Source organism: Rhagoletis pomonella, unplaced genomic scaffold (assembly GCF_013731165.1).
Source record: "Rhagoletis pomonella isolate Grant_MI unplaced genomic scaffold, Rhpom_1.0 Rhpom_scaffold_00010, whole genome shotgun sequence".
Taxonomy (NCBI): Eukaryota; Metazoa; Arthropoda; class Insecta; order Diptera; family Tephritidae; genus Rhagoletis; species Rhagoletis pomonella.
This window is the reverse complement of record NW_023458564.1, coordinates 23690455-23713635: the sequence shown is the minus strand read 5'-3', so window position 1 is coordinate 23713635 and position 23181 is coordinate 23690455. Positions and strand designations below refer to the sequence as shown.

Here is a 23181-nt window from a genome sequence, read left to right as displayed (position 1 = left end):
GGGGGCCGACTACTATTACAAAAAACATTTTCTTTTTTTTGTTGGCCGGAACTGGGCTCGGACTCTCACCCTGCGGAATGGTAGTGCGCACTTCTAACCACTACACCACAGCGATCGCTTAATTAATTTTAATCATTAATCACGATTAACCATTTATTCGTTAATTTTTAGTCATTCATAGACTAACATTTTGTCGACAATACTCGCATAAGATAGTCCCAAATTTTCACAAAAGAGAAAAGTGATTTTCTTCAAAACTTTTGAATGACGTCTTGACTGAACTTACTAATTCGGAATTTCTACTATTACTTATAGAGTAGGCTATTCATAAAGTCTGGGTAATGAAATAAAAATTTTTCTATTATAAGTTCCATAAATATAAGGAGACTTTTATTGTTTAATTTATTTTTTGCACATAAACTTGTATCTTGAACTTTTCCAAAAAGTGGGGATGTCACAATTTCAATAGATAATAATATAGATAAGTTCATGAAAATTATTCCAAACGAAAACTTAAAATTGATAAAAAAAATAATAACTAAATTTAACTAATTTATATTAGAGGTTTGAAGTTTATCCCACTGTAAGTATGAAATCTTCAGCTATGTGTTTCCATTGTCACTTTTTCGTAGCCATATCAACAGCCTGACAATTAAGAAGATTGTGACGTTTCATGCTACCATACGCAATATCTTAAATCCTTCAAATTTTATTATTAACCTTTTGTTTGTTAAAAACATTTTCTTCTTAGATTCGAAACTTGATCAAGCAAAATTGCCTTTGTGTTTGACTAAGAGATGCTCAATAAGCTCAGAATTGTAGTTCTCATTTACATACATAACAATAAATTATTAATTTTTGTTTCACACCAACTCCAATATTGAATAGTAAAATATATTTTAATCTTACCCAAATAAACAACGATTTAGTTCAATGGTCAATCACATATAGAGTATAGGGTGGTAATATGTTAAAGTTTCAAAGTTTTTAAACGTAAAATTACGGCTAATACCTTTTTAAGCGTTTTGTAATTTAACCAAAACTCATTAGAATCCACTCAAGCAAGGAATTATTTACTTTTCAACTTGCATTAGCAGAGTGCACTTCTCTTTTGTTTAGAATTTGGTTGTCAAACACACTACATCGGATCTTTTGACAGATTTACCAGAATTTTCCAGCAGGTAGCTTCTGACAAAGAGATGACCTTACGTACTATCTGGAAATTCTGGTAAAAAATGGTAATTTCGGACTCATGCGGGTTCACAACTAAATAATATTGGGAATACTTTTGAGGTGTTTGAAGAGGGTTGCGACCTGTTTGAAACTAAATTTATTTATAATAATCATATTTTGGCCTGCCACTTTTGCTAAGTTTTGGCCGAGCTTCTCCTCCGATTTGTAGCGTGCGCCTTTGCTGTCACACAAATGGGAGGGACCTACAAACTTACGCCGACGCCGAACGGCGATACAATTTTTATGATGAGCTATTTTTTTATTAAAGACACTAAGATTTTTAAAATATTTTCAATAAAATTTTATCAACCTAAATGTAAAGCTTATGCGAAGTAGTTATCTAATTTAATGTAAATTTTAAACATTTTCAAGATAAAACATGAATTATATTTAAAACGTAAATGTTAATACAACTGTTTTATATATAATCCCAAACATATGATATAAAATCCCCTCTACCAAAAAACTTAAATTGGGTAACGACGGTTTGAATTTTTACAATTGAGCAATTGTCAAAAATCTTCCTTTTTATCAAAAAGTTATTTACCAGGGTGTCTTTGAACTAATGATTGGTACTGAGTTAAAGAATGCACACACATAAAAGATTGCAGCCTTTTCAATACTCATTCAGTGTTAAAACTTTTTTTGATTGGGCATTGGTTTTTTCAATCTTGCTATGAATATGTTGATGTGTGAATTCATAACTGCTTTGAGAGAATGGAAAATTCAAAAATTTTAAACCTCAATCCTAAGCGAAGAATAAGTAATGAAAACTGGATAGAAAAAAATTGTTGATTTAAAATTGAAAATGATTTCACACTTACACAGCTCTGGTATGTACATACAAACGAGCACCAATTAATTTTATTTAAAGAAATGGCGTGTCGTCTGTTTCCGCTGTAGCGAACGTAGTACATAGGGCGACATCTAGATGTCATCTACCTCGCCCTATTCACTACAGATGTCGCCCTATGCACTAGACTTTTTATAGGAACTTTTAAAGAAATGGCGTGTCGTCTATTTCCGGTGTAGCGAACGTAGTACATAGGGCGACATCTAGATGTCATCTACCTCGCCCTATTCACTACAGATGTCGCCCTATGCACTAGACTTTTTTATGTGAACTTTGCAAAGCAAAGGTTTTATGGTGTCGGACACACAACATTGAAAGTTTCTGGATCCACAACATTGAAAGTTTCTGGAGCCACAACATTGCAAGTTGATAAAAGCGTTGTAACGTTGTAAAATAGCGAAAAAAATAAGTAATTCTTCCTTAACCAATAAAGAGGAAAAGTCCCATGGAATATTCTTTTCTAAAATATGCTAAGATTTTTACAATATATCAGCAGATGTGATACATGTACATATGTACTTATCTATGTATATCTCTCTTAATTTTCCTTGTGCAAAGGTTTCCAGATATTTTTGCATTAAATAAGTCTTCTCATTCGTAAAATACCATTTAAAATTAATTTTGTTTATTAATTAACTTAAATTAATCGTCCATTGAGCTAGCACTGGTAGTGAATATATAATTATCAAAATAAGCGAACTGCAAGGATATTGACTTAATACAATTGCAGTGCATTTCGAATTAGGTAAGCAATGCTTCATCTAAGGATACAACAAAGATTTATGTATGTATTGTTTGAATATAATGCTCCAGTGTTTTACACTATGGTAGCGCTATAAACGTATATACATTAAGGTGCAACACTCTCCATCAAAAAGAAATCGGTACCGTTTCTTCATAGGAAATACATTTTTTTTATGCATATGTACTTTAAGACTACGGCCGCTGTGGCCAATTGATTACAGGTGCGTACCACGTCTTCGAAGGAAATGGGTTGGATACCTGGTGCGGGCAACATCTAAATTAGAAAAAAGGTTTTTTCTAACAGCGTTCACTCACTCCATGAAAAAGCTTTTCGTAAAATCCATTTGTCGTTCGGATTCGGTTTAACACTGTAGCTCCCTCCATTTGTGTAACAACATTAAGACGCACACCACAAATCGGACGAAAAGCTCGGTCAAACACTTAGCAAAAGTGTAAGTGTCAAAACTTTATTACTATTAATTTCAGACCTCCGCCAAAATGCTTCAGAAACTTATTAAGATATACGTGATCTCTTTCTACCGAAATTATAAAATTTATAAATATAAATAAATTATATTTCCAGACATCCGCAAAAGTATTTCAGAAAAAAATATTATTGTTTACGTTTTAGAACACCTCCAATATAGTGTGTTTAAAAAAGGAAATAAATTTTCAAAACCATTTTTTCTCAAAAACCAACTCAGATTATAGAAGTATTTAAGCTTAAAACGTCGACATGGTAATGATTTAAATTCTATCAGCGAAATCACAATAATAAAATTTTTGAAGATATTTTCAAATCGGTCTAGCTCAAGCTATTCATATATTTTGCCCCCGAAACACTTTAGCAGAGGTCTTCAAATATAATAAATTTCATAATTTAGGTGGAAAACCCGCAAATTTTTCTGGTGATACACCCTAATGTACATATTACCTACTGAATATTGCACGTAGATAGTTTCGTACATTGATATTTAGGAGTTTGCTCCGCAGATCCGAACTGGGAATTGTCTCCAATGCAGTAAACCGATTCCTTCAGTGGAAGACGAAATATGTATTTATTTGTAAATGTTCGTTGAAATGCAAAATAATTGCTAGAAACTCTCACAAATGGAGCGATCAATGAAGATGGGCGTGCGTGAAAATGCCATTGTTCGAATTCTAGTGGCACGCGAACATTTGTGGCGATTGCAAGTATCCAAGTATTCAAATTACTTAGGTATCCCAGATGCAATCATACGCTTCGGTTTCAGTCGAACATAAACACTAATTCCTTTGCGTAAAGGGTATTTGAAATAATTCTACGCCGACAAGCTTACAAAGAAATATTTGCATACGTTACTACAAATCTTCATTATAAATAGAATAATTAACTAAATAATTCTTGGAAGTAATTTTCCAAAGCAATGCGTAAATGATTAAAAAGAAGCGAGAAGAGTATCTGCATGAGTTATTAAATATCAAACTATGAAACAATAAAAGTACAGTATTATTCAATATTCATATGAGCACATCTCACGAAATGTTACATTTTTCGACAAAAACATATTTTTGGTCGTATATAGGGGTACACCATCGCGCAAGGCTGCCGAACTTGAGCGTCATGGAACGACATTGCCTGATACAGATATAAGCGATACTCTCGGCATCCCTCTTCAAACATGCAAATTTCTACTGAATGAAAAATTTATAGAAGTTGCCAATGAAATGTGGCGAACGGAACAGACCTGTCACATTGTCAAAACATTCTGGCCAGCTACAGATACCAAAAGCACCAAGTCACCATTTAAGTGGTCTACTGGGGAACGAGGAAAATTAAAAAGCTTATACGGTATCACAAAGACCTTGAGTCTAAGTGAGCCCTACTTAGGACTGCCGCCCAACTTAACCTAACCTTACAATGAAAATCGATGTATAAATAAACACAGTGTGAATGGTTAAATGATACTGTGCTATAATTTTTTATATATCATACATGGCCGTAATCACACATACTTGTATAAGGCGTATGGATAACATTTTCAGTATTACGAACCGTTTGCACCATCTCTGGTTAACAATAATCCCCAGTTAAATATCGTTACGGACGTTACCGAGTTGACGTTATATGCATGAAGTTGCCAACGTCGATAACGACGTTTATTTAACTGGGGATAAGTGTTAACCAGAGACGGTAAAAATGGCCCTAAAGCCTAATTTTTTTTTCATTCGCGTTGCAGACATAAAATTCAAATGTCTTGGGAAAATTACCTCATCTAGAAAAATGGTATACAGATCCGTAATCGACGACCCAAAATTAAGTTTAGGTCTACCATGTTTCTTGTGTCATTTTAGCTTCACTACAGTGTTATTAGGGTAATGAAAATATTCAACGCTTTATATAAAGAGAATAACGTTAACGTTTTCTCCAACAACATAGATTTTACAAAAATATTATACACACGGTGCTCTTGATGTTTTGAGTTTTCAATTATTGCTATATAGTCTGTAAGACTGTATTAACCATAGACTCGAAATAAATAAATAACGATAATTAAACACCAAGAGGCTCACTCCAAATTGGAGGAGAAACTCAGTCAAACACTTAGTAGAAGAGTACATGCCAAATATTTATTTATTTATTTATACTCATATGTACTGTGCGCTCATATCTCAAATCCACAAGCATATGTGATCCAAGTGGACGCACATGTATGTATGCCCGTTATATCCATTTTTGTCAACATGAGATTTTCTCTCATTTTCCCCAACTTAAGCCCCTAGAATATGCCATACACATAGTACATGCAGGCATATGTCAATAAAAACTTTGAATTATGACGGCAAATTTGGTTTGTCATATTTGCGGACGCCTACACGGTACGTGATGGATGACCCACAAAATGGAAGAGGACTAAACAAATTGAAAGCAATAAAAAAGATAAACCGAATTAGAGCAACAGAGCGAAAACGAAACTTACAACTGCGGCAAACAGACCTCGAAAGAAACTTGTGGATATGAGAAAACAAGAAATGTAAAAAAAAAAATATTTCATAAAAAACAACTGCAGATCGTTGACAGCTTGAGTTCAACACTTACATATTCTCTTCTTTTAGTTAAATGATTGGCCAACCACTCGCAGAGTGAAAACTCATAAACAATTTACTTTAAAGTTTTTCAATTCCCCAGAATAAATAAATAAACAAAATGCATTACATTACTTACATACACACACATACATACGTAAATAAACTTTAAATTTTATCAAAACTGTCGTTTAAAACTGACTTCTGCAATACATTCTGTGTTAAGTAACATTTGTGTGACTTACATACTTATGTATGTATGTGTGTTGCTTCGGATGCCGAGGCGTATGAGCAACCATGCGCTGCCATGCCAAAATGTCGGCCAACAAACTTTAAAATAATTTCATATCTGTTGCTTCCGCTCTTCCTTCCTCACATCGCTCGAGGCACATTCTGCCACTAGGCGACCACTTTGCGGTAAAGACTGCCCGGAATATGACACATTTTACATATTATTTGCATAAATGCACACATTAGCTTTGCAAACATAATAAATACACATATGTACATGTGTACATGTGTATGCGCAATAAATAAGTATGTACAAATACATAACTGTTCAGTTAAAATACGTCTATGTTTGTCTAAATTGACGTTTAAATATATTTAGTTATTTATTGTTTATATAATTGTATGCATGTATGTACATATATTTTAGTTCATTATTGTGTCATCTGTTGTGTTCATGTGGCTTTTGGCTTTTGGCTGTGACAGACTTATTAGCTAAATGTCAGTTTGCATACACATTCAAATGAACGTAAGCAAATATTTTGGTAGGTACATATTTATATATTATTTTATAATTACCAAAGTGCAATGACCTGAAAAATAAATGCATAACTGTACTACTTATATTAATTTATCGAGCAATTTTATTTTGAACGACATAAACATATATTATTCATATGTACGTTTATTATGTTAACAATTACTTAAATTGCATCTTAAAACCGGAAACACTTAGAGCTGAACATGCGTGCAGAAGCAAGATTAGTTGTTATCTGAATATAGAATTTATTCTTCTTAATAATCTATACTCGTATCTTATAAAACCAAGTTGCATAATTGTATATAACTATTCCTCTAACGTCCGCAATATTTAACCAATTTACTTGCTTTGTTTTCCTAGATGTGTTTAAGTATGTTGGGAGTCCTTCCCTTGGGCAACTTTTCCTAGATTTTAATCGAAATATAGCAAGGTGTTTCTAATTACTATTCTATTATTTAAGTTTATATTTGGAATATAAATCAGCTAATTGAAAAAAAGTTGAGTATGGATCTCACGCGCAATAAATTAAAACTTCTTTCTCTATTACCGGTAATACTATATAACTAATAAACCCGCTTGGCGTTAACCCGCCAAAATTCTGTTTAACATTTTAAACAGGTGGCAACCATCTTCAAAAACCTTAAAAAAACCAAATGTTATTCACAGTTAAAAGTGATCCCCGTGCCAAATTTTATCTAAATCAGTCCAGCTGTTGCTGAGTAAAGAAGAGAACTCTCACTTGGTGTGGTTTCTCTAATCATAAATTACTATATTCCTTTAATAGAGCTATAACTTCAAACTAAAGAACATTATTTCACAGCTACATGCCAAGCTCTTTAATTTGAAATACAAATTATTGATTACCTTCTTAAATATGCCTTCGCGTATTACGTATATAAAGAGTTAGGCAGATACGACTTTTCAAATAGGTGGCAACCTCTCTTCTTAATCTCTGAGTCTTCTTCTTAAACCTCTTTCGTCTGGCAGTGGGATACGTATTTGAATTAACTGATAATTTATGTTGAATTATATTTTTCAAACACCCTCCTAAATATAGTTTTTAAATAAAGCCTTTCCAAAACAATTCGATTGACACACATCTTTTAATGATTCATTTAATTTATTAAATAATTATAATTTAACTTTGTAAATGGTGGAGACCCTCTTCAAAAGTCTCGAATATATTCTAAATGATCAAGTTAAAGATTTCTTACCGCTGTTTAGTTTGAGACCCATGTTTCGAATTTTCTAACAGGAGGTAACTCTTTTCCAAATATTTGCAAACGCTAACTTTCTTAAGCCTCTTTCGTCTGACCACCGTATTGTGAAACATATTTCAATTACGTAATTGCCGAAATTCAAATTAAATTTGATTTTTTTAAACTTGTGGCAACCCTTTTAAATATATTTAGTACCGAAATTAAGCCTTTTAAACTCATTTAGTAATTCATTTAACTATCTGAAAATTTTTAATTTAATTATTTAAATAGGTGGAAACCCTCTTCAAACATTTCGAAAATATTCTAAATATTTAAACTAAAGTTTTCTAACACCCTTTCGTTTGATAGATTTAAAATTTCAAATATCGATGGTCCCCTGCAATAACGACACAACTCAAAATTTCATATATAACCACTCGGACTGGAGCGGCTGGAGATGGTCGCGGCTGAAAGAGAGGGAGCTTCGGTTGCGCCACTCCGACGTATTCGGTTTAAGGGCTCACTGAAGGCTGCAGCGTCTCTACAGCAGTTGGTGCGCCTGCAAGTAAGCGTTTTTCTTGGACAAGCGGCTCGCTATGTAAACGTGCATTCGGTTGAGAAACCACACCCCTCTTAGCAATAAGTTGTGCGCTGGGTTTCGGACCCGCCACGTAAAAACCCATTCCAGTAAAAAATAAATATACGATCTGAGGGCATGCAGCTGTTATGTCCGTACCCTTAATGAGTTAAGACCTCTTCCCGGCTGGTTGATGTCCTCGTTAGGACAAAAGCAGACATCACCACCATCCAAGAAATACGTTGGGCCCTTGCCAAGTATACTACAGCTGCCATATAAAGTAGCGCAAATTCGGTGTTGGATTTGTGACAGCCGAGGGACTCCGTCGCCGAGTACTGACATTAACCCCCTTGAACGCATCAAAGCAAATATTTTTCCAATTTATTCGTTACTCACGCACGCTTCAATAAACCGACAGCCTGCTTTCAAAGCAGCGTGTGTGTGTTCAACATTAATTTATTAAACCACAGTGTTTTGGTGTCAACCAAACCCACCTTATATGTACATCTGTTGCACATCATTCTATGTGTAGCCTTTTATTGAAGGCCCAACCTAGCGTTATGTAGTAATTGCTGCTTTTTATTTCACGCAATTTTGCCGCTTTCCTGGAATTAGTTGGATTTCACATGTTGGCTTCCCTAAGCCTGAGGTCGCACATGAACGAAAATGTTAAGCAGTTCCAGGTACACACATGCATGCTAAGCTCCTCTTTAGGCGCGGTTCTCACCACTCCCAATATTCCGACGCATAACTTAAGTAGACGTGTTTGTGCTTTCAGGAATTCGCCCTGGTCATGAAACCTTCCGTAATTCGCTTAACTTTCTGTTAAAGTTTTTGGCTTAATTTCCTATTTTTATTGCCAATAAGTTTAAAGTTTAGATTTAGTATCCAGGTTATATTTAAATAAAAAACAACTAAGAAAAGTATTACGAATTATGAAAAAAAAATTTTCCCCCACAAGGTTTGATAGAAAAATATATATCTAATAATTCATTTAGATTAGTATAAGCTTTGCCTTTAATTTATCAAATTTTCATATGTACATTTATACTGTCATATATATCTGCGGTTAGTAAAATTTTTAAAGCACTTATTAGACTTCTGCAAATATGTTCATAGTTTAATGCCATTGTCTGTCAAAAAAATGCTCTTACAATTTCAATTGGTGGTTTAATGTTGCACATTCATGCATACATTGCATTTGCGCATAAATTTAAGCTTACATTGTGTTCAAGCAGTGCTTAATATTTGCACACACAAGTGGTGCGGCTACCGAGTGGGAAGCGTAAATCCGTTGGCTAATTGTTTCCGCAATGAAACGTGCATAAAATCCTTTAACGGGCTTTAATGTTGGCATAAAACCAAACGCGCTCACGCTTACAGATGTGGATAAGTACGTACATATGTATGTATGTTAGTATTTTCGTTTGTGAAAGGTCATATGTATGTTTGCAAGTAGTTTGATAATAACATATTCGTAATTCATTTTTCATATGCTGACACATAAAATGCATGAGCACAAACCAAGAGCGAGTTTACCCATGTGTACATACCATATTGGAAAATTTAAAAATTTTTGGCCAAGTGATTTTATGCTGATGAACTGAGTTTCGGTTTATATTTTGCCTAGAATTTTAATTTTCTATAGTCAATTAACTCAAAGTTATTGCTTAGGTTAGTATTAAAGTCTAGGCTTAATATAATGAGTAACGCCGTGTCCAACGTAGACACGAGAAATGAGGTGCGGGCGATGCGGTGCGGTGCGTTGAATGCGGGCAGATTACAAAACCAACAACATATGTTGGCAAATGTAGATGTCCGACGTATTCACGATTTTGCGTGCATTGCGACGTCCCGCATCGCACGCATTGTTTGAAAATCAAACTCGTTTAATTTTATCCGCAGTATCGTGCCAGAAATTCGGCAGTGAATATGGAAATTGTTATATTAGAAATACATTTAAAAATTTAAATGAACAACTACACAATTAAACTTTTCAAAAAAATTTAAATATTTGTGTTTTAATTAGCTCAAATTTAGAAAAGGCCTCTCTTCCACGGATATAGAGGATAAATTTTGTTGTGGTATTATAAAAAATGTCATGTATATTTTCTGATATGTAGCCAAATATTTTTATCAGCATTCTTGTATACTCATGAAATTTAATTTCATTTGCGCGCAGTTCCGGGTACAGATCACACGATATATTTAATTCAGGGACGTAAAATAATCATTATTTTTTAATTTTAACCAAAAAAATTAATAAGTTGTAATCGTCGTAAAACAATTTTTACTGCACTAACGTATTTGTGTTCGTACGTCCTACTGTAGTTTACAATGATTTTTATTTTTCGAGTTTGACCAATAAAGATTAAAAAAATTATAATTTTTCTTTGAGTGTAATTTTTTTGGCTCAAAGGACATTATTGTTACTTGATTTGTATTTTTTCTCGCTCAAAGATAATGATTATTATTGAGTTATATTTTTTCACATAAGAATAATGATCATTCAAAAAACTCAAACCGACATATCCTGTTCAGAGGAGGCAATCTGTATCTATACTAATTATATAAAGAGAAGTTTTCTTTTTTGTAACAGGTAATCTCGTGAACGCCATGTCCGATTGTCATGAAATTTTTGTATATAAATATCTATCAGCAACCACCATGTCATAGGCCAAAAAATGTAGTTTTTTGCGGTAGTGGGCCAGGGACCGATCTATTCGAAAAAATCTTATTTATGGTCCGATTCGCTTGAAATTTGGCACGTAGGTAGCTTTTTGCCTAGATTAACTTATGGGATACTTTTTTTCTTATAGGTGAATCAGATACCGAGGCTTTGGAAATCAATCCCATACTTATGGAGAAAAGTTGAGGTTATTGGAAAAGGGGACGTGGCGCCTTCCAAATATACTGAAACTTTTACCTTTCTGTATATGGGGTGTTCCATACCAAAACGGACGGGGTTCACACTTCATGTGTTTGGTTTGTTTCAAATTTTTAGGGTAGATGCATAAATAAATATGAAATTTGAGCTTGGTTAATACATTTTTAAGAACTTTACAGCACCAAAAACAAAAACAAATCGGTTTAATAGTTTTCCAAATATCTCGAGAACGGGGCGAAGAAAAAATTTGGAAAAAATAACACATACAACCATCAAAATTTTCTATGAAAACCAATATTAACATTTTTTTTCTTGAAACATTTTTCACATACACATTTTTTTATAAAAAAATTAGTTTTTGAAAATATGCAATCTCGAACAAAATTGAAAAAAATCACAATGGTAGCTCTGAGTATTGCGCAATATTTAAGTATAGTATTATGGGGTGCGCTCTACAATAATTTGAGTTATGAATTTTTTTTACACCGAAGTTGAGTAAAATGAGTACATAACAAATTTAAAAATTTTTTTAGATTTTTTGTTTTGTGTACGCAGTTTTATAGCCCATTAAATCGCGCCCCGCGCGTCTGGCGCGCACACCACGTATACGTTGAAATAAAATTTTTATATATTTTAAACATCGATGGCTTATATTCAATAATACCCTCTATCTGCACATTTTTCACAAAGATGAGATTCTGATATAAAAATCCACCTAAGCTTTAAATGTCATCAGTGATATTAATGTTACCTTATATAACGACAGGTAATAAGTCCCAGATGGTTTCTAAAATCACAAATTAGTTTTTGTGCAAATTGCAGATAGAGGGTATTAATGAATTCAAGCCCTCGATATTTCACATTTTTATATTTGTAAGTTATTAGAATTAGGGATGCCAACTTGGCTCAAACCGTGCCATTTGTCCCTATTTTACTTCAAATGGCACTTAATTTTTCAATTTGGCACAAAGTGCCAAAATGGCACTTTTACAAAAAAAAAATTACATTTCAATACATTTTTGTGAAATCCTTTGCGTGCACTGATTTTTCTCAACTAAAATTTTCTAATTTATAAAGGCTATTCAACTGGTTTATCTTATTTTATCATTACAATTTGGTTTGGAAAATGTAGCTTTATTTTATTGCTAAATGTACATTTGTCACTTTTTTATCCTCAATATGGCACCTCATAACTAAGGATAGTTGGCAGCCCTGATTGGAAGATTTCTGCTGTGTTTTGGGGCAACAACTTGTCTGCAGTAAAAAGGCATATAATTTGTGTTTCAAAAGTGTGTGAAAACCAATCAATTAATTTATATGATCTCGGTTCCGATATTAAATAATCAATAATTGTTTATACCCGCATTTGGCACATTGGCTCGTTGAATGTGCCATCTAATAAATAGTGTCGTCATTCTCCTTAGCTGCTTTTAAATGATAACGTCACAAATTGCTGGCGGAGACATGAATATAGTGTAAGAAAATTCTTTTTCTATAATTGTCTCCTTATGGAAAAGTTGGTTTCTTTTCCACCTTAGACATTCCGAATTCGTTCAAAATATGCTAATTTAAAACACAGAATTCTTTCAGTGTTCCTCCGGGGTTTTTGGACATGGACTGTTTCTTCAATTTAATAGTGTTCGCTTTATTTTTGTGGAAACGAAACATGTTTTGCAAGTTATGGATCATTTCTACACTCTTTCTTCAAATATTTCTCGTATTCCAGCTGGGCGCAGGCGTTGAGTTTTTAGCATCGTGTTTTTACATATTCGTAATTTAAACTTTTTTAATAAAATAAATTGGTGGTAGTTCATGATTGTGTGTGGATTAATATCACAACACTGAGGATTTGGCAATAACCGTTTTCATCTATTATAAAACAACACTTACGGGGCAATGTTTATTGTAAGAACAACACTTTTTTTTTTATGAATCGACTTACTTTAAGCATTGTTGACGCTATTTCCATTTTAATGAGGAAATAGCGTCAATGACTTTATTTCCAACTTTTTGTTGACTTTATTTCGCTTTTGAAAAGGTAATAATGTCAATTGACTTTATTTCGCACCAGGGTGGGAAATAAAGTCAATTGACCTTATTTCCATTGAACTTATTACCTGTCGCCATCGTAAATGTCTTCTTCTTCGTGCCAGAAACCGCCCAGACTTTTTTCCCGGCAGAAATGTGAAAGAAGTGAATTTGAAATAATTGTTGTTGTTTGTTTACATCCGAAAGCAGCTTTTATAAAATACAAACATGGAAAATAGCACTGAAGTTTCAGAAATGTAGGTAATTGCAAATTTTTTTAGCCATATACATATAAGTTAAATGCACATAAAATAATTGTTTAGAGCTGATTTGTTGATTCCGGGCATGAAATGTGGGTTTTTGCGTTCCTCACGCTCTGGGCACTTTTGACACGTGTTGACATATTATTGACACTTGTGAGAGAGTAACTTATTTTTACGCTCTAATTACCGAAACAGCCCAGAAAGCGTGAGGAACAAAGCTAATATGTACATATATGTTCTTGCGAACGCACAATTTTTGTAATATCTCATGTATGTGTACGTATTTTTATTTGTATTTCCAGGCAAACCGGTTTCTTGGATGATGATTTCGCCATCCGTAACACCAAGGAAATTAAACGTTGGCTCAAATAATCCAGCGATGCGTCTTTACAAATTCGATACGGACTCCGGTCAGGTCAGTAGACATTGAGTGTTTTTAAGAAACATGATTTAAGAAATAAACATAAGTAGTTGATGCCATTTATTCAGCAGCATTGTGTGCTTGGTGTTAAGGAAATATGAGTGCAGAGCAACTTTATTTAAAGTGTTTTATTTTTACAGAAAATCGATTCATAATAGCAAACGGTTGTACAGTAACATTATCCGGTTACGCAATTAGGCACACACTTCAAGGAGAATGCACCTAAAACTTGAAGCCTGTACCTACGGGCTCCATTTTGGGACAGTTCTAACCTCAAGCTTATCTAATGAATTGACTAATAAAATAGGCCCTTCAGCGAAGTTGTTGTGGGAAAAAATCGTATCTACCCTATCACAATTGTGTCCAAGGCGGTTTCCAGCGACTTTACTTTATGCATTGGTGCCTCACGAAGTAAATGCAGATTATCTCAACTTGAGTTGGAGAACTGAGCCATTTCTTACTACTTCTGTCACGACTACTAAATATACTTACCCACCCGACCAACGTACACGAGAATGCATCCATTTTAGAAATTTTGTTAACACTATCGAAAATGGGTCGTGAAATTATTACCTGTCGCTCAGTTTGTGGCAGCAGAACTCTCCTTCTCGTTATACGTTTTCAAAAGATTTTGCGAAGAGTTTTCGATAGTGAAACCGTATCTGATGCTGAAGTTATTTCAATCCATTTCGCTATCGATAAATGAATGAAAACGGCAACGTTTCCGACTCCTTCGATAATCGAGAAAGTAACGAAAACGTTAGGAGGTTGAGAGAAGAATCGTAAGCAAACATTAAAACTACTAGTTTACGATAATTAGAGCTGTTCCATTCCAGTTTATTCCCATGTTTAACATAACTAACAAAAGATAACAGTAGTTCAATTTTCTCGTTTTTAAACCAAAATTAAGTTTATATAAACGTATTTAGATGTGATTTAGGTAAATGTTATAATAATTAAAATGATAAATTTACAATGGTTGAAGAAATAATAGAAACTGGTCGAAATAGTTTTGGCTATATTACTTTTGTTTGTTTGATGTTTAATACTTTTTTATAAAAGTCTAGCGCATTATATAACATGCACCATATAAATCCACATTTAAAATTTTTTACAAAAATTTCAAACTTCTTAATCCGATTTTTTTTTGAAAAATTTTGGGTCTGCAGTTTTATAGCCCATAAAAAACCACGTTTCAAACTTTGTACAAAAATTATAAAAATTCAACACATTTTACCAAAGTCCCCAAAAATTTAAAAGTCGGTATCTCAAGGGTGGCGGTGCACTAATTTGGTTTAGTTTCAATCATAGTGTCGTGAAGAAATTAACAGTAATCCTAAATTTGTATATTAGCATTGAAGCCGCTAGTATATTTTCTTAAACATTACTTGTTGTTGAACACCACTTTTCATCCTTTGTTTTTTTCTTGACATTTATACATTTTGCAGATACTGTCATGACTCATGAGCGTACGGGATTTTTGAATCGTCTATTTGCATGATAAGGATAGTCAGTTATTTAGTTTAACAATCGACGCCTCCAAACCACACCATGCTAAGTCTGACTAAGTCTTATGTCACTTAGCAAGGTATGGCTTGGAAACGTCTATATTTATTCTGCAAAGGAATTTCAATACTTACTCCGATCTATTATATTGTTCCATAAATTGGTTCATTGGAATTATTATTTGGTGATACCGATTTCATTAACTTAATACTAAATGTAAATGTTCATTAACTTAATACTAATATGTATTTAAGCTCAAATTACTTTTATTTACATTTAAGAATTCACAAGGCGAACTTAGCACAGTGCGTAGGCAACTGGCTGAGTCAGTGGGATTGTCGGTTCGAATCCTATTGAAAGAAGTCTTATGAGGAAATGTGGTGATTTCCGAAATAGCTATTACTTCTACCACTTTTTCAAATTACTGTTGCTTTTCCACAATAAGTTTTTCATTAAAAACGGCCTCGAGCTCAATAAAAATTGTTAAATATAATTGTTATAAGGCCATAAAATAACAAAAACAGCTTTGAAAAATTCCTACAAAATTTTTATTACCGCGATGCCTCCTTCTATATAAAGCATAATTATAAATTGAATACATTGTAGATGCATTCAACGGATAGAAAACTAAAAAACAAACTTCCGTTTGAAATACGGGACTCTTAGGTGAGGTGGAGCTAGAGGGTAAGAGAAACTGTCGTATAACTCGTAACATCAGGAAACATACATTTCTTGGTCGGATGGGTATATATTTCAATACTTCATTATACATAGTTACCATAACTTGTGTTGAGAGAAATACAATTAGTTGACGTAACTAGACTCTTTTATTTGTGAAGCCACTCGTAGTCATTCAATGGCTCCGTTGACAGAAAATTCCCATCTAGCTGTTTGTTCTACCATAGTTGCCAACTTGGTGCTTCAAGCAATAGATTTAGTGCTTTTTGAAAATTAAAACGCAAAAAAAATAATTTAGTGCCTAGTGCCTTTTTTAGTGTTTCTTTCTGAACTAAAATTTCTCCGAGACAGTTAAAACCGGAAATAATTTGAAATATTTAAAGCTGTGGCAGCATGAATTTACAAGAATCTACAAATTTAAATGCACTAAAATACAATCGTGATTGATAAGAAGCTGAGGTTGCAATCCCAACTTGTTGAATTCTATTCGCGTTTAAAATGCTAGTACGCAGGAAAGCTAAGTATTATTTTCTTTACTAATTATTTGTAAAAATTTTGATATTTTTACCATCTGAGTAAAACTCATCGTTTCTTAGTGGTGAAACCAAATCTGGTAGCACAATTGCTTGGCACCTCAAAGTGCCAAAAATACGATTTTTGGCGATATTTGAGGTTATATTATGAAAACATCAATTTTTTTGCTTATTTATACTTAGGGCATTAATTTGTATTACTCTTCCCCTTTAAAATTAATGTTCGTTTGTTGCGATTCGATTTTTCTTTATCGAGATATACCACTTGTATTTCGGTATTACTTCGTAAACATGAGTCATCATAGCATGTGTAGAGGCTATTCAATCGTTATAAAAAGTATTGAGTATTTATGTATGTATGTATACTTGTAAATATTGTTAATTTTTTTTACTTTTGTTAAATACAAACTTTTATGAAAAAAGTATATTTGATTCAAAACAAAAAATTTGATGCTTTAAGTGTGGTAAAACGCTTTTTTCCAAGTTTTTGGTGCCTTTTAAAAATCAAAAGGTGTTCTAGACCTGCATTTTTAGAATTCCTAAAGCTAAAACATTTATCGTCCGCGGTGGTTGAGTGGCTAGAAGTGCGTACTACCACTTCGTAGAAGCTGAGTTCGACTCCTCTATCAAGTTTTTCCTAACAGCGGTCGCCCTTCGGTAGGCAATGACAAAACTGAGTTTATTTCTGGCTTGAAAGAAATTCTCATAAAAATACAATCACCGTTCGGAGGTGGGTACTTGGTGTTCAGCTTGTTATTCATACATAACTCTACAAGACAGCTGAGTATCATATGAATGCTCATATTATCATTATCGCTTATTACAAAAGTGCTTATCAAAGTCCTCATTTACGTTCAGGCCATGGGAAAAAGTTGAGTACTTTCCCCTCAATATTGTCATCAGAAAATCCTCAGTACTAATAGTCAAACTACAAAAAGAAAAGTGTAAATGTGTTGAAATTTTTGTCTTAAGTGCTCAGCAATGTCTTGTAGGGAAGATGTGGCTTTATTTTGGCCATATTTATCTATGTAGGTATGTTTCGTATATATACAAAGGTGATACATTTTGTGGTCAATACTTGTATTTCAATATTTTATTGATTTATCGTTTTATTTTGTGTGCTCAATTTACTTTTCAGCTGGCTTTCCATAGGAAACATCACAGAGGAAAGTAAAATGCATGCATCCATCTAAATACATACTTACATAAACTTTCGTATACATATACATACAAATATATGATAGACCTCGTTAAAATAAATATAAAATAATCCCGAAATGCGAACGGCATAAGGCTTTCAGCATTTGGTATATTAATGATCCTCCATGAATCTCGCCTTCATCGAGCATTTAGTTTTCCCATAGGAATTGCACGTAAGAAAATGAGTCCTTTCTGTTTGAAGTTAATATATTTTTTTAGTATCAATTAAATCCCTCGAAACTGTAAGAATACTTTGACTACATGTCATTTACGTATTCTGCAGTCTCGGATTATTTAAATTCCTAAATTACCCTTATTAATCCCTCTAAATCTGAGCATGCACAATACTCAAATGGCATGTAATCAATATATTCTTACAGTTTCGAGCGTTTTCATTGATCCTAGAAAATTATATTGACCTCAAAAGGAAAGAACTCATTTTCTTACGTGTAATTCCTATGGGAAAATTAAAGGCTCGACGCGGGACCTCTTACAATTGTCCTAGAGAGGCGAGATTCATGGAGGATCATCAGGTACTATACCAAGTGCTAAAATTTGAGTCTTATGCCGGTCGCATTTCAGGATTTTTTTTACCTAGTCTAATATACATATATCTAGATATAGGTTGTTAATTATTTTTAGGTCATAGTTACTCTGTATAACAAAAAAACTAATATTTACCAGAAATTGCTATTTTTTAGCACACTTTGAATTGCTGGCATTGCTTCGAAATTGAATTTGTATTCCACTTCCGTACTCAAGCCAAGCCCACGTGAAAAGAGGTTGGGTTCTGTTCTCAATCGCTGCGTTTGTGTGCTCTACTTTCGCATTCCATTTTATTGTTAAATCTTCGCAACTGAGTTAAAAGTTTGTGTCTCGAAAACTATTTTCACTTGCATTATGATTTTTTATTTGTGAGTGCGTTTGTCCTTATTCGGCCACAATGTAGCAAAGTGTGTTACAAATTTAATTTATACAGCTGCAAACTTACACAGTTACTTCCGTTTGAGCGTACATCCGCTTGGCGAGTGGCGCATGCCTCTCCTTATATTCCGCTTGAAAGCTACACTATTGGCACATATTCACTTTACTATATGCATATGTATGTACATATATCCTATAAATATGTATATTCGCATTCATATGCAAATGATGGCATGGCCAACACCATCCTGTTCGCGTTCACAAAAACTCTCTTAGCATTTGTTCAACGCATTACAAATTTATGCCACTTTCAAGCGTTCGCAAAGTTATGCACATTTTAGCTTCTACTCGCTTTCATCACTTCTGCAGCTAAGTGTGTTTGCAGTTTAGTACATCGTTGCCGATTTTATGATAGACAATTTTGCAATGCATGCAGCTTTGAAAACAACTCGGCTGGTGAAAATGAATTTGCATACACCAGGCTGAGGAGATATAGTTATTGGCTAAAAAATTTGGAAATAGCAACAAAGTATTAACTGTAGAATTTACAGTTATTTTGTGGATCACCAATTTTCTTATCAAATCTTTCTAGAATTCAGCGAGAATGTCAGGTTAGGTTAGGAGGGCGTGTATAAAATGTTCTACAATTTCACTCGGTGTTGTCCGTTGTAGAGTGCCCCGTTTCAGTGAGTGTTAGGAGGAGGTTCCTAACCAGAGCGAAATTTTGGTATCTTTCATAGCATTAGCCTATTGAACCAGCGCCTGTCCTAAATGAAATTGAGGAGATCAAGTGTTTCACGTCCGTTATCTCCGCAAAATTGTTGAGGAAGCGTGATGCCAATTGGTTGGGACTCTTTGACTGTAGGCCCGTACAGTGACACAGAAAGTGGTCCAATTGACCATCATTGCTCGTCATCCTCATCGTGGCACCTTCTGCATAGAGTAGTTATGGGTACTCGCCATTTAGCTTTTTCCATGGACCGAACAAAGAGAAGAGAGATAGAACCCGTGTCACGCGATGTGCAAGTCCCCTTAGCTAAGCACCAGTGTTGCCGCGAAACATTTTTAGTGGTAGCTAAATTCCAGCTAAAAAAGGGCTAAAAAAGAGCAAAAAATCGTCGATGTGGCTAAAAATGGTAGCTAAATTTTTTTACCTACATCTTATATATAAAAATAAGTACACGTTTTTGGTGTGACCTCATAACTTGAAAACAGCTTCACCGAATTCAACCAAATTTATGTGGCATATTCGATTTATCATGCAGATGGTTTATGCAAAGATTTCCCGAATTCGGAAGAGGGGGCGTGGCACTACCCATACTAACTAAAATATAAAAATAAGTGAACGTTTTTGGTGTGACAATATAACTTAAGAACGGCTTCACCGAATTCAACCAAATTTATACGGCATATTCAGGCTATCATGCAGATGGTTTATGTGAAGTTTGCCCGAATTCGTAAAAGGGGGTGTGGCTCCTTCCATACTAACAAACATTTTTTTGTTGTATATCTCTTGAAATATTTGTGGTAGAGTACTGGAAGTTGGTATAGAGGTATAACAAATAATTCCATACTCATGGATAAAAATGGGCAGTATTGGAAAAGAGGGCGTGGCACCTCACATCTTATATATAAAGAATAAGTGCAAGATTTCAACCAAATGTATACGGCATAGTCGGGCTATTATGCAGATGGTTTGTGTTAAGTTTCCCCGAATTCGGGCACCACCCATACTAACAAAAATTTTCATCTGGTATATCTCTTGAAATATTTGTGGTAGATTACTGGAATTGGTAGCTATACGTGGCCTGTTCAAGAGTTGGCATTCCAAATTGTTTATTTATTCATACCCAAGATGGAAAAACAAAAAATGTTGTATATCCAAATCTGTTGGATTAAGATTTAAAATAAAGAATCAAAAATTTTGAAATAAAACAAATGATAAATTTTCATATAGAACAATTCCAGGACTTTTCATTCGTTTTTCAATATTTGGTGTAGAGAAGCACACCGGGGTACTGCTAGTATAAGTATGTAAGTATACACGCAAACATTTTCTATAATTACTGGTATAGAAAAACAATGAACTCTGAAAAGAATTACTATTTTATTCAACAAAAAAACTTTTTGTGTAATACATAAAGCATATTAAGGGCCACCAACTTACCTATTTTAAAGTATAGTAAAATCGTTAACGGATAAGATAACGGCCCAGAAACGTAAGGAATATACATAGAAATATGTATACTTGCCTTAAAGGAAAGGCGTTCGCTTTATGAGCGAAGAGTTAAATTCATGAAAATCATAAAAAAAATTTGAATGTCAATGATGAATAAATTTTGAAAAGGGCTACAAAAGGGCTAGGGGCAATTTCAAATTTTTGTGGCCAAAAAAAGAATTTGGTAGCCAAATTTAGCCACCAAAGGGCTAAAACGGCAACACTGCTAAGCACACTTCGCAAGCTCATGTCATTTTGTATCCTTCTTAGCTTTCGATAGCATTTTCAACGCGTAATTTAGATCCGAATAGCGAAGCGAATAGGTCTGGTGTTGAACGAGGGCAAAACGAAGTATCTCCTGTCATCACACAAACAGTCAGAGCATACGCATCTTAGCACCCACGTCACTGTTGACAGTTACAAGTTTGAAAAATTAGACGGCTTCCTTTATTTGGGAACCAGCATTAACACCAATAATAAAGCCAGCCTTGAAATCTAACGGAGAATCACTCTTGCCAACAAGCGCTACTTTGGACTGAGTGGGCAGAAGTAAAGTCCTCTCTCGTCGTACAAAGATCACACTCTATAGGTCACTCATCATGCCTGTGCTGGTGAATGGCGCGGAGGCATGAACAATGAAAACATCTGATGAAGCGGCTCTTGGAGTTTTCAAGAGAAAGGTTATGAATAATAACGGATTGGCGCTAACACATATATTAGTGTTTTGCCGAGCTTTTCCTCCGATTTGAGGCGTGCGCCTTGTTGTTGTCACACAAATCCCAGGGACCTACAGTTTTACGCCGACTCCGAATTTCGATTGTATTTTTATGAGAAGCTGTATTTCATGACAGAAATACACTCGGAGGTTTCCCATTGCCTACCGAGGGACGACCGCTGATAAGAAAAAACCTTTTTTCTATATTTTTTTGCGATGTTGCGCATTAGCGATGACGAATACCGCAGACGATTTAACGATGAGCTGTATGAGCTTTACAACGATATAGACGTAGTGCAACGATTTAAAATTCAGCGGCTCTGCTGGCTAGGTCGTGTTTTTCGAATGGACAGAAACGCTGCAGCTCTGAAAGTATTCAACGCGGGTCGCGATGCTGGTAACAGAGGAAGACGAAGGCCTCTTCTGCGTGGAAAGACCAGGTCCTCCTTCTGGACCTTGGCTTCACTTGGCATTTCCGATTGGCGTCAGTTAGCTCAGAAGAGAAATGACTGGCGTGCTGTTTTCGACTCGGCCAAAATCGCTTAGGCGGTTATAGCGCTAATAAAGAAGAAGAAGGAAGTAGATCCGTGCGGAAATTGGATTCGTCCAATGCTGTCGCTGAAGGTTCTATGTAGACGATGTGCTAGGCCTTAATGCACGCCTTATATCCAAGGTGCTTGAAGTTTGGTGCAAGGAACACTAAATATAGTGTCACAGGAGTAGCTGGAACGGACTGTCCGCTAACCCAGCTGAAACTAGCGCTGAGCTCTTCACTAGAAGAATAAGGTTCGTCCGTATTTCTACTAACTTTAAAGGAGTCAGACTTCTTTAAAAGTGAAGGTGATTCGAGGTTATAAACTTTCATGGAAGTAACACGTTTAGCAAAAGACCTCCAAAGCGTCAAAAACGTTCTGAAAAAAAGAAGTTAAGTATCTAATAGTGGAACCAGGGTTGCCACTGACGAAAAAAAATACTTACCATCCACTTGAAAAAAATCTACCAATTGTGGAAAATATCTACCAACAATTTTTTTTTGGTTATTTTAATGAAAACTATAGTTTCGTTATTTTTTTTAGTTAATTCCATAAGAATTCAAATTGTGTTTAAGGAACTTTTTATTTAAGAGATCATATTAATGGCAACTTCTCAGTTTCCTTCAACCAAAAGCGAAATTGATTAAACTAAAGGCACCAACGAAACTTCATCATTTGAAAAAACTTGAACTGGAGATATTATAGATAAATAGTGACCCAAAAAATGCTTGGTGATTTTTTTTTCTTATTCACCATTTTTTTCAAGTCAAACTTTTTTAGTATTATTTTATAAGAATATTGTTTCCGCTTTAGCCAAACATTTAAAAATCAAGG

The 23181-nt window shown here is 34.3% G+C and overlaps 1 protein-coding gene across 1 annotated transcript in view; it reads left to right on the top strand.

Moving 5' to 3' along the window:
• Positions 1-23181, top strand: part of LOC118746170 — a gene marked incomplete in the record, with an annotated part of 421140 nt that overhangs the window by 375003 nt on the left and 22956 nt on the right. Inside the window, 1 exon segment of the mRNA XM_036479972.1 lies at positions 13922-14034. Within this exon segment, the coding sequence (XP_036335865.1) occupies positions 13922-14034 (113 nt within the window).